This window comes from Larus michahellis, chromosome 8 (genome assembly GCF_964199755.1).
Source record: "Larus michahellis chromosome 8, bLarMic1.1, whole genome shotgun sequence".
Lineage (NCBI taxonomy): Eukaryota > Metazoa > Chordata > Aves > Charadriiformes > Laridae > Larus > Larus michahellis.
The window spans coordinates 36,996,779-37,011,811 of NC_133903.1; the positions used below are offsets into that span (position 1 = coordinate 36,996,779).

The window sequence follows — 15,033 nt, forward strand, 5'->3', positions numbered from 1 at the left end:
AATGTCTATTAATAATATATCTAATCTCTTTTGTTTGTCTATGAGACAGAGCCAGAAGGAAGGACAGACGTGGGGCTGATGTCTTTCATGTCAGTCTTTCCACTGAGAGATTCAGCTTTAAAATTCATTATTTGGTCTCATTTTCCTGAGTGGGTCTTGGTTAAAAAGGACTGCAACACAAGAGAAAATCTCCATCCAAACAAAAATGAAACCATCTTTTTGAAGGGAAGGTGGATAAGAAAGGCAATTATATTAAACTTTACTTGCATCCTGACCACAGTCTGAGCAGATTAAAATGGGAGAGGACAGTTGCGTGTAACGTGGCATTGAACACTTGCTTGCAAAGTAGTCATCTCTGCACACCAAAGGGTTTGTACAGAAGAATTCAGTGATATTTAATTAGGTGAATTACAGTGTAGGGAAACTTCACCATGAGGTGAGTGAAAATCTTTTGAAATGCATTGAAGCAGTTTGCTATTTTCACACAGTTACCCTGCCAGCCTTAATATGCAAAACTGCCACTGAATTCCAGATGGCAAGATATCACCGCACAAGCTGGCTGTGCTGCATAAAGACAGTTTCACCCTGTTTGCAAATAGGCAGAATTAAAGTTGACCATTCAGCCTGAACTACTAGGATAATCCTGCATGAGTGCTTGGTTTCTGAAGCTTAACACCACACTATAGTAGCGTGGCACTTTAGTATAACGTTTAGTTGAAGGGTGTGGCTATTCAATAATAAATATAAAAATAATTATGTTAACAATAAAGTAAATTTAGTCATAAATTTATTAAGCATATGCATATTCATAATGCTCACCATAGAAATTAAATATGCAAGTTATATAATTTGTCTTACTGAGTAGCCTTCTAAAACAATTGTATGAGACTAATGGAAATTTGGTATCATTCAAGCCATTTCTGTGTGAATGTAACAAAGCAGACATTTTAGAAATACTGCATTTTGGTTATCACAGTCTAGTTTCACGGTACAATATAAGCTTTTCAGCCTGTGAAATCCATTAATAACCACATTAAACCTTCCCATATTGTATGAATTGTCAGGTTTAAATGATTCTTTTTTTAAAACAATTGTGTGTCTCTTGCTTCTTGCAGTTTGTTAAAATGCTATGTCAATTTACAAAGACTGGGGGAATTTGACACAGAAATTTTAGAGGGGGAAGGAACTAATCATTGGTTTACCTAGCATGAGTGCTCAAGTGCGCATGAAGAAAATGAACATTGATTCAAAATTTAAATTAAAAATTCTATTCACGAGTGGAATTGCCAAAGTTTAACTTGGAAAACCTTTGCTTCTCGAGTTCCAAGGAAAGTTAAAACTGTTCGTAAACGTGTTCAATAGCTTAAATATAATATTTATTAAGACAAATGACAATGTGTGTATTTTAGAGGACTAGTTAGTACTTGTGGAACACAGTTCTGCATGAAATAGATAGGGAACGATGTTGTCTTCTGGTAGTTTTTGAGGTGCAGCCCTGAAGTGTCTGAGAATCCCAGTGCAATGAACTCTCGTATCCTTGGTATAATATTGTGCCTCTGCTACAGAGATACACTCCTTGGATTAAATAGTTTCCCCCTAATTCCTAAAATAAAACGAAGATGTAACTATGTTCTTCCATGCTCCTAATCTTTAGTAGCCTGCAAGGGCTGAGTCTATTCTTTCCTTTTATAGGATATGCAAGATAGAGACTCTATTCCTTCCCCTACAATGTATGTAAATGCATAGGACAGCGAAGTGTAGCTGAATGAATGTAGAATATCTCTGCCTTAGCCTCTTACCTGTGTGCCTAAGCAAAGAGCTGATTTAATGCAAATATGAAATAAACTGTGTGACATTGCAACTAGGTTAGGAGCCAATTGTGCTGGGTTCTGTTCTATACATAATAGCGGTCAGAGAGTGTCCCAAAATACTTTTAATAGTCATAGAATCATAGTCAAGACAGAATGGAGCAGCTCATCACCATTTTACACGTGAAGAATTGAGGCATAGGGAGAACAGAGTAACTTTCAGGTATGCCTACAACTTTTGGACACCTGATTAAAGAATGGAGAACATCTGAAAGAGATGAGTAACTAACATGAACTAAGTCCTATTAGAATTATCTAAGAGGAGGCATTTAAAGCGTGGGTTACCTTTGAAAATATAGCACCGAAGACTAGGGTTCCTAAAAAAAAATTCTCAAAACCACCTAAGATTGGTTAAATCTAAGTCAAGCCATTTATGATTTATGCAGAATCACACAAGATGTCTCTTGAAGAAGCAAAGCCTCTTTGCTGGCATTGCAATCCTTTGCATTATTCACAAAAAAACCTTTTCTAGTAGTAAGGATAATCTGAACATTGTTTGGAAGGAAATTCTCTGCCATCTGTCTGACTTTGTATTACTATTCTGTTATGGGTAATCTGGTTCCGTCTTCTCTGTAAAATTTACAGTAGTGAAAGATCTGACTTCAGACATTTTTAAGACAAAAAGAACCGTAGAAGGACCAAACCCTGCAACTACACTATCCTTCACAAATGCACATCATGTCATCTGAGAATACCTGTAATGTTATGAAGCGATCTGCAATAATACATCAATGATAAGTGACAGTACTAACAGAAGCTTTCATCATGTTATTCATAACAAAATTTAAGGAGGGAATGTAAAGTCAGTAACCTGTTGAATGTATTGCTTTTCAGGTGTTCAAAGCTATGAATATTCCTCAGATCAGAAACCCTTCCTTACCTCCTCTAGAAGATATGCCTGAAGCCTATCACGTGAAGATAGCTCTCCTTGGTGCAGGACCTGCAAGTTTAAGTTGTGCTTCCTTTTTGGCTCGATTGGGCTATTCAAACATCACCATATTTGAAAAGCAGGAGTATGTCGGTGGCTTAAGGTAAAAAACAATGACAACAAAGCACTGTTTCCATTGATTGTAGAAAGCATAGCAAAAAGTATTGCGCAAATGTAATTGATATGCAATCCCTCTACCTTTACCAAAGCAAGTGAATAGAAAATTTCAGATCTGGAAAACTTATTTTTTATTTTAATAATTCGTCATTCAAGTTAAAATGGGTACAGTTACAGGCAAGCTTTAACTGAGATTGTTGGCTATCTCCTATATTCTCTTCAAATGACCTCTAAAATTCCAGGGTGCAATATTTATTATCAAATTAACATTTTTAGAAAATTTTGTCAGGAACTATTTTCCCTTGTCCAAAACTTTTCAAACAAGATGAAGTACTTGTAGCTCTATGTAGTGAAAGAATTAGTAGATCTTTAAAATGCTTTAGACAGGTATTAAATTCATGGAGGATTTTAAATTTCAAATGCTTTCATGAACTACCTTATGCAAATAAAGGTGTTAGTGAATAAATCCATCATGTGTGCCTGGACTTCCAGCCTTAGTAAACCATACCATAAGAGTGAAGTAAAGCCCCTACAATTCTCAACCCTCAACAAATTGCAAATACACAAAGGAAGGTACCTTTGCAGTTTTCCTGAATGGTGAACACTTGGCTGACACTTGCATGGTGTCAGGTCCCCTACACTAGAAGATCAATTTTTACCACTGTAACAATAGCTGAGATCATATCTTATAAATTTTTTGGAATCCCTAAGTATAAGATAAAATATTTCAGGAGCTGAGTAGTGGATATCAACCCATTCAAAATAAAAATTAAATTTTATGTGTTGAAGATATGCTCACACTAAAGTGTTTACAAAAGAAAAAGTGGAAAGAAACAGAGAAAGAAGGGTGACACGCTCGCATTTCTCACTGCAGCATCACTGAAATCAATAGACTTGACACCATTAATGAATTTGATCCATAATGTCATAACGTCAAATACTTGTTCAGTGCTCTGGAAGATAGAGAATCAGTGCTGGAGAAGTTGAACTGATTACTTGCATTTTTCCCAGTGAGGTTCAGAAGTATTCTACCTAATTATCAAGGTGTTAATACATAAGAATTTAACCGTGGAGCTGTTTTACTTGAACTGGTTGCCACAGAGGACTGCAAATTTAGTATATGAAATACCTATTCACCTGTTGAGTAGCACAATAAGTATCAGATTTAAAATCAGTTTTGTTGCTGTAAAGTAGTAAGAAATAATGAGATGTTTCCAACAATGAAGCCTTATTTGGTGATAGGTTAGACTCAGGTTGGACTCAGCAATATAATATGGTACTTTCTGCAGTTGCATGCAGTGCTGCAGATGCTCAGTTTGCATCTTGCATATTTGAAGCAACGTGATCTTAAGTTGCATCTGTTCTTCATGTTTTAAGCTGAATTTAAAATAAAGCTTAGTCTGTTTGTTACACTGCAAAAAGCCTTACAGTAAGTTTTGCCTGTTCTGTGCTGTTAGTATCCTTAATGGTCAAACAGTGCATTATAAAATGCATTTCTTTTTTCTGAGTCTTAAATACACATAGCAATCAAGGTCAAATTTTACTCCCATTCATTGTAGAAAGTTTCACATCTGGTTTAAGGGCATCAATTCCTTTTGTCCTTACTTTAATCTTGGAACAGAAGGGAGGCTGGCCTGTGGCAGCAATCATCCATTATTTCATTTGTAAGGCTTCACAGTACATCTTTTAACAAGTTTAGGTTATTGATGGGTGTGTTTTCAAGGCTTCATAAGCTATTGCAAATGGTTAACAAGACCAAATTAATTTTGTATTTGGAATCGGCTTGGAAGGGCAGTGCTTGTGCCCTTTTTAGTTTGCTCTGCCTTTTTCTAAGTGTTTTTACCTAGGATGTTCCTTCACGTACATGTTGCATCATAGCTAACTTTAATAATATTGCAACACTAGAAAGGTGTCTAGTGATTGCAGTTCCTGTGGTGTGATATTTAAGCATAGCATAAGTCTGTGGTTATCTGAGCATGTCTGAATTTTTCACATTCATGGGCAGGTTTTCCTACATTTCACCAGTTGCGTAAAATTTATGCTTTATAGTAGAGTAGGCATGAGCAGATCACGCTCTTGCTTAGAGGCCATGAACAAGCTTCACTGCTCATGCTCCTATCTATGCTACTGGTTTACAACATACCAAAATGTTTCTCTCACTAGGACAAAGGGGTGTCCCTTGAGCAAAAGTAATTTAGGATCACTGAGAAACACCAAGCACCTGCCCAAGCACCTCTAACTTGGACCAGATTTGAGGAAGAGGTGAATTTTTGGGACACTGTTCCCATCCACTGCATGCCTCCTGCACCTCTGCCCCATTTCCTTCTCCCCCTCTGTCTCTTCATTGGAGAGTCAGAGACTGTCTTTGGCTGCTGAAAGAAATTGTATCATCAGAATTATTGACTTCATAGTTGACTTTCATAAAATGCAGCCGGTAAACGTGGTAAATGTGTGTGCATGTGTCCCCACAGAACTGTGTGCATTTGCGTATGAACATATTTGTACATTTAGGGGTGTGTGTGTGTATATATATATATATATGTGGGTATACTCCACAGCACAAAACTGTAAGTAAATGTTTAATAAGAGAAAAAAATTGTTTACAAATTCTGACAGTGACATAACACAGCCAGCGCTGTTCTGTGTTCTTCTAAGACATCTCCATGTCTTCATGGAAATGACAGGCCTTCAACAAATATATAGGTGGCTTGGAAAATAGAACTTTCTGTTTTCTAATTAGATTTCTTTTTTGAATCTCTGTTGCATAATCATACTGATGTGTTAGTTTCTGCCTCGGACACCTTTTTACTTAGCATGACCTATGAAAGTTTTATTGTCATGACACATTTATTATATCTGATATTTAGAACACTTCATTGTACACTGGTCATGAAAGGTAAAAAAAGGGCAGTACTACAAATGATAAGGAGGAATTATCAAAACAATTAAAGTTGATGCAACTTGAAATAAATAAAAACTTTCTGGCTTGTCAAAGATAGATATTAAAGATGGTGTGGTCACTAACAACATGTAAAATAAAGCCACAGTGAATCTCTTGTGCCAGTGCTTTGTTATGGAAATTATAGATCCATTAATTTGAAAACAGATTGGACTGTATGATGCTTAGAAATATCTGGGGAGAGACTTTCACTTTTCTGTATAGTCAGTTTTTTTTCATCTTCATTGAACAAAAGTATCTAAAATAGAACAACACTGTGTTTACCTGTAATGTGTTTTACGATAGAGTTTTGGAACTGGCATAAGTACATGTCCTTTCGTCGGAGATAAAAAAGTCTGTACTAGTAGATATAAATGGAGATTCTATGCTGGCACTGCAGTTTTCCCGTACAGGAGACTTGTGGTTCTGGGAACCTGAAGATGTCATTCCTAAACTTCCCCAGGAGGAAAAAATGCCAGGACGTCAAAAAACAGACTCGAAACCAAGAGCTGATAGAAAATTACCAACTGTCCATCCTGAAAGATCATAAAAAATTTATGAAGTAGAGATGGAGGAGGCTACAGATTTTTAATACCACTGCTCAAGATAGCATATGCAACACTTTTTAAAAAAATGTATGGGACATTTGATTCTTTCTTATTGGATAGCTTAACTGAATGATTGTTAGAAGATCACTTTGCTTTTAGTAGCCACGAGATCTTTTGTTAAATGGATGTCTTAAGTTTGTTTAGTGTTACATGTTCTGGTGAACAACAGGAGTAGAGCTGAAGCTCTTTTGGACCCAAGCTTAACATATGTTAAATGGTTACCTGCAAATGTGGGCAGGATTGGCCTCGAGGTATTGCCTTCTTGGCCTATATTTTTAGCATTGGGTGAATAATGCTGTTTTCTCACTCTAACAATTTAAAAATGCCAACAATCAAGCCTCAGCACATTTCCATTCATACACATGAAAATTAACTACAGTGTGTTATAACTATTGAATTTTTAAGAAATAAAAAAATCTTTTCTTCCTGATAGCTGGAAGTATTTCACAAGTGTTTTTATTTATTTTAGTACATCTGAAATCCCTCAGTTCCGATTGCCGTATGATGTGGTGAATTTTGAAGCCGAGCTTATGAAGGATCTTGGAGTGAAGGTAATGAAAAATATATCCTGCCTATATATAGCTCAAAGAAAAAAGAACAATAACTCTGCCAAAGATTAACAGCAAAATGTCATGCACATTAGTAAAGAACAATTAAAAGCTACGCTAGACAGAGGCAGGAAGATGCTTCCTCTTGCTCAGGGCATTTGTCTGTCTCCTGTCTGAATGCCACTAGTTTGGAAAAGGGCAATCAATAGTTCTCATCTGGCATGCCTGCATGTGATTAATTGTCTGTAAGAAACAAATTCCTAAATTGCTTTAGGGGTTCAATGTAGCTATTGGAATGATTTGATTTTTTTAATCGAGTTTTTTTCATGCAAGTTTGGCACTACTTAAAACATTCATATTTGATACTTCTCCTTTTGTTCCCTCTCCCTGAGTTTTTTTCTTAATGGTTTTTCATACAGTCTTGCATCCAAGTTAATTTTATAATAAAATGCATCAAATTAAACAAAGTGTTAACATGATCGTCTATTATAAACAATAACAGTCATTCAACTTCTTGGAAAGCAATAGTTATGCATTATTCTGTTAAACAAATGTGTGTTGTTATAGATAATGGGAACATTGCTTTATTGTTAATTTAGGGCTTGAGCTGAAGATTCAGATAGTATTTGCAATGGCTGCACAGTTTAATAGAAGTTACAAATGTAGAATGCATCACTGGATCAAGTTTTTGAGTACCAGGAGGGATAATATATTTTTAACATGATACTAAAGCATTCAGTGAAGCAAGAAATTCTTCTTGGAATCTTCTGTGTTGGTTCACATAGTAAAAGCAATAGACTGTGGTCACAAGACCCAAGTGAGAACCTCATCCTGCCCAGGTTTTATAAAAATGCTGGTAAGATGTATGATAAGGCTTTAAATGCTACAGGTCTATTTTTCTACTCTAAAGATCCCTTTGCGACCCTTGAAAAGACTGACAGAACGGAGATTGAGTTAGGGATGGGGCTAAAAACAGAGCACTGAGACAATTTTCGACAAAATTGCTGGGCATAGGCTCCTGGGAACGCTCTGCCAAACTCAGTTCCCCAGGCCTTCCTGTTGTGACAAGGTTTCTAGAATAGACTCATAGAGCCACCACGTCATCTTGACCTGCAAGTCCTCTGCAGTTTTGAAGCGCAGCAGAGAATCTCAATGTAAATTTGCTTCTAAGTTGTGCCATTGGTTTGCAATTGACCCTTTGGCGAGCTGGTTAACCAAGTACCTTAACTTTATGCCTCTGTAAGCTGGAAATATTTTCTGGTGTTTACTTAATGCATTTCAAATCTGTGGTGGAAGGTGCTGTATTGTGTAAATGCTCAGTAGTGCTGTTTATTCAAGTAATTCTACTGAAATTAGTAAGAATTAGTCAGCTGCATAAGGATTACAGAGCTAGGCCCTGCGAGTATTCTGAATCCCCACATAAAATAGTATTGCCATTTAAATTCCTTCATTAGGTTTTCATAACGTATGTACACAATAGGATAAAAAAACGTAATGACAATTTATGGAGTGTATTTTGTTGCTGGTGAGGACGTAGTCTGTATTCTTGAAAGGATTACAACTGTACATGGCTTTTTGCACCTCTGATAAAATTCATACTAAATCTCCAAAGACAAAAAAACCCTCATTTTTTTAAGTATTGTACACTGTATTTTACGTCTGCCTTTTTTTTTTCCACTGGTAAGAAAAATGTATTAAATGAAACACAGGCAGATTCAATTACAAACAAGATATGCAATGACATGAAGGCGAAACTGTTAAGATCACAAAGTATAATGCTTACACAACAGAACATGGCATTTCGTAAAGTGAATACACAAGTGATATAAAAAAACTGGGGAAAACGTTCAAGTTCGGAGAGTCTAAAGTACGGAAATACACACACACCCGTGTCAAGAAGTACAAAATATCAGAAGAAGAATCACGCATGCTTTATGTGCTCAAAAGCCTCAGGGTTAGGAGAGATGAGCAGAAGGTGTGTGTATCTTCAGTTGCATGACCTCTGTGCAGGAGACTGCTGTAGTTGGTTTGCTGAACACGCAGCACTCTTCCTCGTCTTGCTCTTGTAACAACTGTAGTTGCTCAACCGGTGCAGTGAGTGCTCAAAGCAGGATTGCTGGTGGAACATTACTCTGCAAAAACTTTTCAGCTTTTGCTTATGGAAGTAAATGGTAGTTGAACTGAAAAAAATATAGATTATAGGTTCATTTTTATTACTGTGACTTATTTTTTTTTCAATAAATGAATACCAGTCACTGCACTCTGGGCATTGTTGCTTGTCAAAATTAGAATTAACAAGTGCAAGTTTAACTCAAAACTGATCTCATTCATGATTTTGAAGACCTTTGTTAGTTTACCATGCAGAACAGTCTGCTTCATTACGAACAAGTAAGGCGTACTGCAATTTGCACAGAACATTCTTCAGGCTTACTGCCATCTCTGGCCCAGACTTTTGCAGGCAGGTTTTCTGCATCTGCAAAAACACCATTGGCATCACTGAGGGTTTTTGGCATAAAGGTGTTCTAGCTTCTGGTCTCAGTGCAAAAAATTCAGGCTGTGAGCTTTGAAAGCGCAGCACAAAGCAATATTATCCTTCCTTTGGGACTGGCATTGCATTCTGTGCCATTGGAGGCCTAACAAGTGCCTGATAATGTGCAGGAAAACATTGCTTCATTTTCCGTTCAGAACCCCTGTTAATACAGAATCATAGAACCATAAAACTATAGGGTTGGAAGGGACCTCTGGAGATCATCTAGTCCAACCCCCTGCCAGAGCAGGGTCACCCAGAGCAGGTTGCACAGGAACGTGTCCAGGCGGGTTTGGAATGTCTCCAGAGACGGAGACTCCACCACCTCTCTGGGCAGCCTGTGCCAGGGCTCTGCCACCCTCAAAGTAAAGTTCCTCCTCATGTTTAGGTGGAACTTCCTGTGCTCAAGTTTGTGCACATTACCTCTTGTCCTGTCCCTGGGCACCACTGAATAGCTCATGTCTTTTATTTTCTTTATTTCTCTGTTAGAGGCTCATACTTTCACCAATGTTTCTGCAATAACCTAAACTGCTTGTTTTTCATTTGGTGTGCTGGGTGATCTATTTAGGGCATATTCCCTAAAGGAGGGTCTTGCTTCCATATCATGTTTCCTAAATTCTTATTTTCACACGGGAATATAACTTTACGTAGTCAGCACCGAACACAGCTATTTACTCACAGTAGAAAACTGCCATTTTCAGCTTTACTTCAGTATTATGTTCCATAGACAGGCTTCGTTCATTTGTTTAGCTTGCTGTTTTAACTTACAGCAGAAACCAAGCTAGCCCATGGTGGCCCCCATCTGAGGATAATCTGAAGGTACCTTTTACCCATATCAGTTTGGGCCACTTGCTTAAATCAGAGCTAATCTGGCCTTTTAAGCCTGGCTTAAGGGGAAAAAAAAATTATTTGCTTTGTTTGTTCACTAGAAGATCCTGCAAGATGTCTGTATGCAGGACACGACAGAAATTATTTTCACATTATCACATTAAAAGCAAGTAATCTTTAATTCTTTCAGATAATTTTTAGTAAAGGCCTTGCAGTGGATGGGATGACACTCCGTACCTTGAAAGAAGACGGCTATGAAGCAGTTTTTATTGGAATAGGTAAGAAGAGCTCACTGTTCTGTGTTTTGTCATCTTGAAGCTGAATACTGTCTAAGAATAAACTGGGACTTGTATCTGTGTTAACAACATGATGTGAGACAGTTTCAATTTGATACATTGTGAAAGTATGGAGTATAAGGAAAATTTAAAAAACAGGAAGCTGAAGCTAATCTAGCTGTCTTCAGACAGTTATATGTTAAAATTTTCAGATTTATATGATAGTTTTTTAAGTAAGATGAGAATATTGATGAATGGGTTGATTTATTGTTTGTTGAAATAGTTAAAAAATGAACGAACTAAAAAATTACTCGTAATTAATTGTCATATTGGCCTGGAGCGATACACAAATTCAGCTTTCAGTTTTTGTGAACAGCTTACTATACCCACATAATTACTGACTCTATATGTAAGCCAGCGATACCATGCTTGGTTGCTTTTTTTCTTTCCTCCATATAAAACATGTGACATCCTTCAGATAGGCTGTACTGAAATGTAATTATGGGATGGATCAACAAAATAACCCGACTTCGACTTACACTAAAACTGGCATCATAGGTCTTCTCTCATATGCTAAAGAAGTCCTGCACCTGCCTGCTATTTGAATCATTGCTTCTTTTTAATGTTAGATTAGAACTGTTATCCATTTACAAGTATTTTGAAGTACAGCTGGACCCATCGCTACCATATGATAGGCATGTTGAGCAGGCATCGTCTACAGTTGGTATGAGGCTTAATGCTCTTTATTGATCTAGACGTTGCCTAAGTGAACATAATAGGAAACAAGTTGTCCAACTGTTCCGCCTTCCTATTATTGATTACAGAGATGTAATTCTTAGTACAGTGACAACTGTTGTTTACCATCTGGGTATGCAGTATAATAAGCTTTGCAAGTCTATTCTGTCATGTGATTATAGTACAGAGCATTGTGATTTATATAATCCTAAATCCTCGCATTGTTAGAGACCTTCCATGTACAGGAATTCTGATGTGTCATATTTTGATGTGGTAGTATACAAGGCAATGGTCCAACTTATCTTCTTTATTGGTTTAATCTATGCCTTTCAAACTGCTTTGCAAAATCTCACCAATGAGGGATTAATTCATAAATAAACACTTGTTTTCGTAGAGTCTAGCATTTAGGAAAAAATTATCAATTTTTTTTTTGGAATATCAGCATGGTTCCCCTGCATTTGTGACTCAGAAATTTAAAATAACAGTTCAGTTAAAGGTTAGCAAAAATGACCACTGAGCACTACACAGAGGATTGGAATGTTTGTTTTATGTATGGATTTATTTTCTGACCTTAATAAAGTTATCCTAATACAAAATATTATTGGTTAGAAATATATATAGACAACATTGTGCCATGCAGATGCTAGGTAAAGGGACACAGGCAGAATTTTAATAAACAAGAGAAGTATCTGAAGCATAATTCTCCTGTAAACCATGTGTTCACTGATTGTGTTAGGAAACAGAGGGTATAAATGCTAATGAAGGATTATGTGTTCCTATAAAGTTTTGTTATTTGAAGCTACCTTGCATTCATGATGAAGTTGGTCCCTGTCTGTACCCCCATGTCTGCCTGTCACCTGTCTTTTACAGTACTGTGTAAGGCACTGGGCAGTAATGTGGCCCTGCGTGCTGGTAGTGAAAATGGAGGACAAACCAAGGAGTTACAGATTTCTAGGGTCAGCTATATTAATGCAATAGAATAGATGCTGTCAAGAACAGCGGTTCTTCCATAAGGGGTCTGTACTGTGTATTTCTTTTTGTGTTCTTTGCCTCCTGAACAAACATATATTCAATGAAACGTCCCATTTGAACATTACCCTGAATCATGGGAGTAAAATAATTAGAGAACACTAATTACATAAAATAGAAGCTTTTTTGTTTTTTTTGTAAATGTTGTTGTAATTTTCTTATGAATGAATCTCTACCTTGATGAAAAATAAACATGGTAGTTTTCAATTTTCTTTCTTAGTGGAAGAAAGAAAAAGTGAATGGGTGTGTAAAAGAAGATGAAGTCCCTGATGGATGAGGGAGTACACTGTGAGAGGATTTTTTCCGAGCAATGTGACTTTGAAGAGCACACCTTTAGTCTTGCAAATGAGATGGAACTCAAGAATTTATCAGTCAGGGTTGTACAAGAGTCCATGCATGAGCCATGAAATGGAAGAGCACTTGTAAATACAGGGCAGGTGGAGATGCAAGAACTCTGAAAGCTATTTTTTTCACAGTTACGTGTCAGGAAAAATCTATTGCTCTCTGGGAATGTCACATGAGGTAGGGAAAGTACACTCCTCAGCTGGAGTCTATGGAAGGTAAAGCATAGGTGACTGAGGCTTGATCACTTCTAGCAAGTGACCATATTGAAGAAAAATGAATAGCAAAGGCTTTTTATGACAGCTGTTTGGAAAAGTATTAAAAGTATGCTCTAGTCAATCTATTTGCTCTTTTTCAGGCTTGAAGGGTAAAGAATTCCTAAGTAGTTCACAAATGGATAGAGGTTTACAGCCTTATTCTAAAATAAATAATAATTTGGGGTTACAAGGCCATATGTTGAACTAGCAAAGACTAGATCTGAAGGAAGAGGTCTCATAGTTACCTGGATGAGCGGTAGTGAAAGAGATTGGTCTGGGCAATGGCACGCTGGAAGCCAACAGTGCCCTCATAGCAGGACCTCAGCACAAATGGTAGGTGAATTGCAGTCACAGGATTGCCTGTTACCTTTTTTGCTTTTGGTAGTTCCTTCAATCTCCTGTTTTTGCCTTATCTGATCTGTGCTGCATCCAACTGGTTCCTTATACTGTACCTCTTTTTATTTCTAGAGGATCAATATTTGAATTGCCTCTTCCCTGTCCATCATTTACTCTCACGTCCTCTCAGTTTCTCGCTACAAAGATGTGTATTTTGCAACATCTAGCAGCAGATGTATCTTGTGTTTTGCATACAAGGACCTAAGAGATAGACCATTTTTATATTTTTTCTCCAGCAGTCCTGATTTCAGATTACAGCTAACATGTGTTAAAGGGTAGGCCATGAATCTCAGTTTCTTCCATCAAAAGTAATGATAGACAATAGCACGCATGAGACTTTTTTTTTTTCCCCATGACTAAAAGGCAGCAGCCAAATAGAGGGAGGAACAACCTCCTAAATATATTCTGGGAGTCTTTACTATATTTTTTGGTTCTCTTTCCATTGTCATTTAGTTTGGTGCAGTTTCTAAACTTACTCAGTCTTACTTCAATGGGCAATTAAAAATCTTGGTTAAGAATTAAAGATGTAGAATTGGAGTCCTGAAAATTTTAATTTTAAAATTCTGTTTATCTTCCAGTTACAAGCCTGCTGGTTTTATTTTGTTATGAATAGGAATTAAATCTCTCAATTGAAGTTTCCAAGTTTTAAAACTAACCTCTAAAAGTATGCATAGAAATAAAAAATACTTCCCAGATTTGATAGATTACGCTTAACATACTCTACCTAGCATTGGCTCTGCTTTTTGATAAGAAATGTTCGTGAAGAATTTGTCACTGAGCTGACAAATCAGTTTGAAAATGTTGCTATTAAAAAAAAAAAAAAGGTCTTGCATCAGTTGCTGCTTTCTGTAAACACCATAGAGACTCAGGGCAATAGAGAATCAGCGTGCTGAGAGCAAAAGGAGAAATCAATGATGGGGTGAGGGGCTAGAGGAGAGAGCACATGGTCCTCGGAGACAGCAAAGTAAGGCAGCAAGAACAGAGTAGTCCAAACACTTTACTGTGTTTCTTCGTTGACTTTCAGGGTGGAATACTTCTGATTTTTACAAAAAATGTCTATGGATATGTGTCTCGCTTGGCTATCAGAGCAAATGGAGAAATACTAGGCTTTTTATTACTCATCCTTCTTGACGTTCTGCTACATTCTTTGGAAAACAGGATTCTGTGGTTCTGGCTTTTAAGACTCCATAAAGCATTGTATATTCTTTTTGAAAGAGAAAATACAAAACTTTTTGTAATACAACTGTTTAATTGAATGAAAATGAATGACCTAAATATTTAAAGTATTTAAAGACATTTCATATGAGACTCAAACAAATATATAGAAAGGCTATCACCATAAACATATTTTCTGCAGACTTTTACACAAACCTCTCTCATTATTCTGTATTATTTTACCATAACATGGGGGTTTTATATAACATTTGCATTCTTTTTATATAAGGATCAGATAAGAAGATATCTTCAAAGATTATACCAAAAATTATTTGGTAAAATATTAAAAAAAAATCTTAAGCCCCCATTCCCAAATATTGCTTAGGCACTTTAACTTTAGTGTCTGTAGGCTTAAACTTGCAGCACTAACTTTCTAGTTAACATCTCATTATAGGGCAAATGTAACTAGTAACGAAGCTTTC

General features: G+C 36.7%; 1 protein-coding gene across 3 annotated transcripts in view; it reads left to right on the plus strand.

The window, feature by feature from the left end:
- Positions 1–15,033, plus strand: part of DPYD (dihydropyrimidine dehydrogenase) — a 365,352-nt gene that overhangs the window by 117,927 nt on the left and 232,392 nt on the right. For all 3 annotated transcript variants that reach the window (XR_012588641.1, XM_074597190.1, XM_074597191.1), the window contains exons 6-8: positions 2,703–2,899; positions 6,929–7,010; positions 10,553–10,640. Coding sequence is in view for 2 of the 3 variants with exons in the window: in XM_074597190.1 (XP_074453291.1) it covers positions 2,703–2,899; positions 6,929–7,010; positions 10,553–10,640 (367 nt within the window). In the remaining variant the exon portion in view is untranslated. The remainder of the gene's footprint in view (positions 1–2,702; positions 2,900–6,928; positions 7,011–10,552; positions 10,641–15,033) is intronic.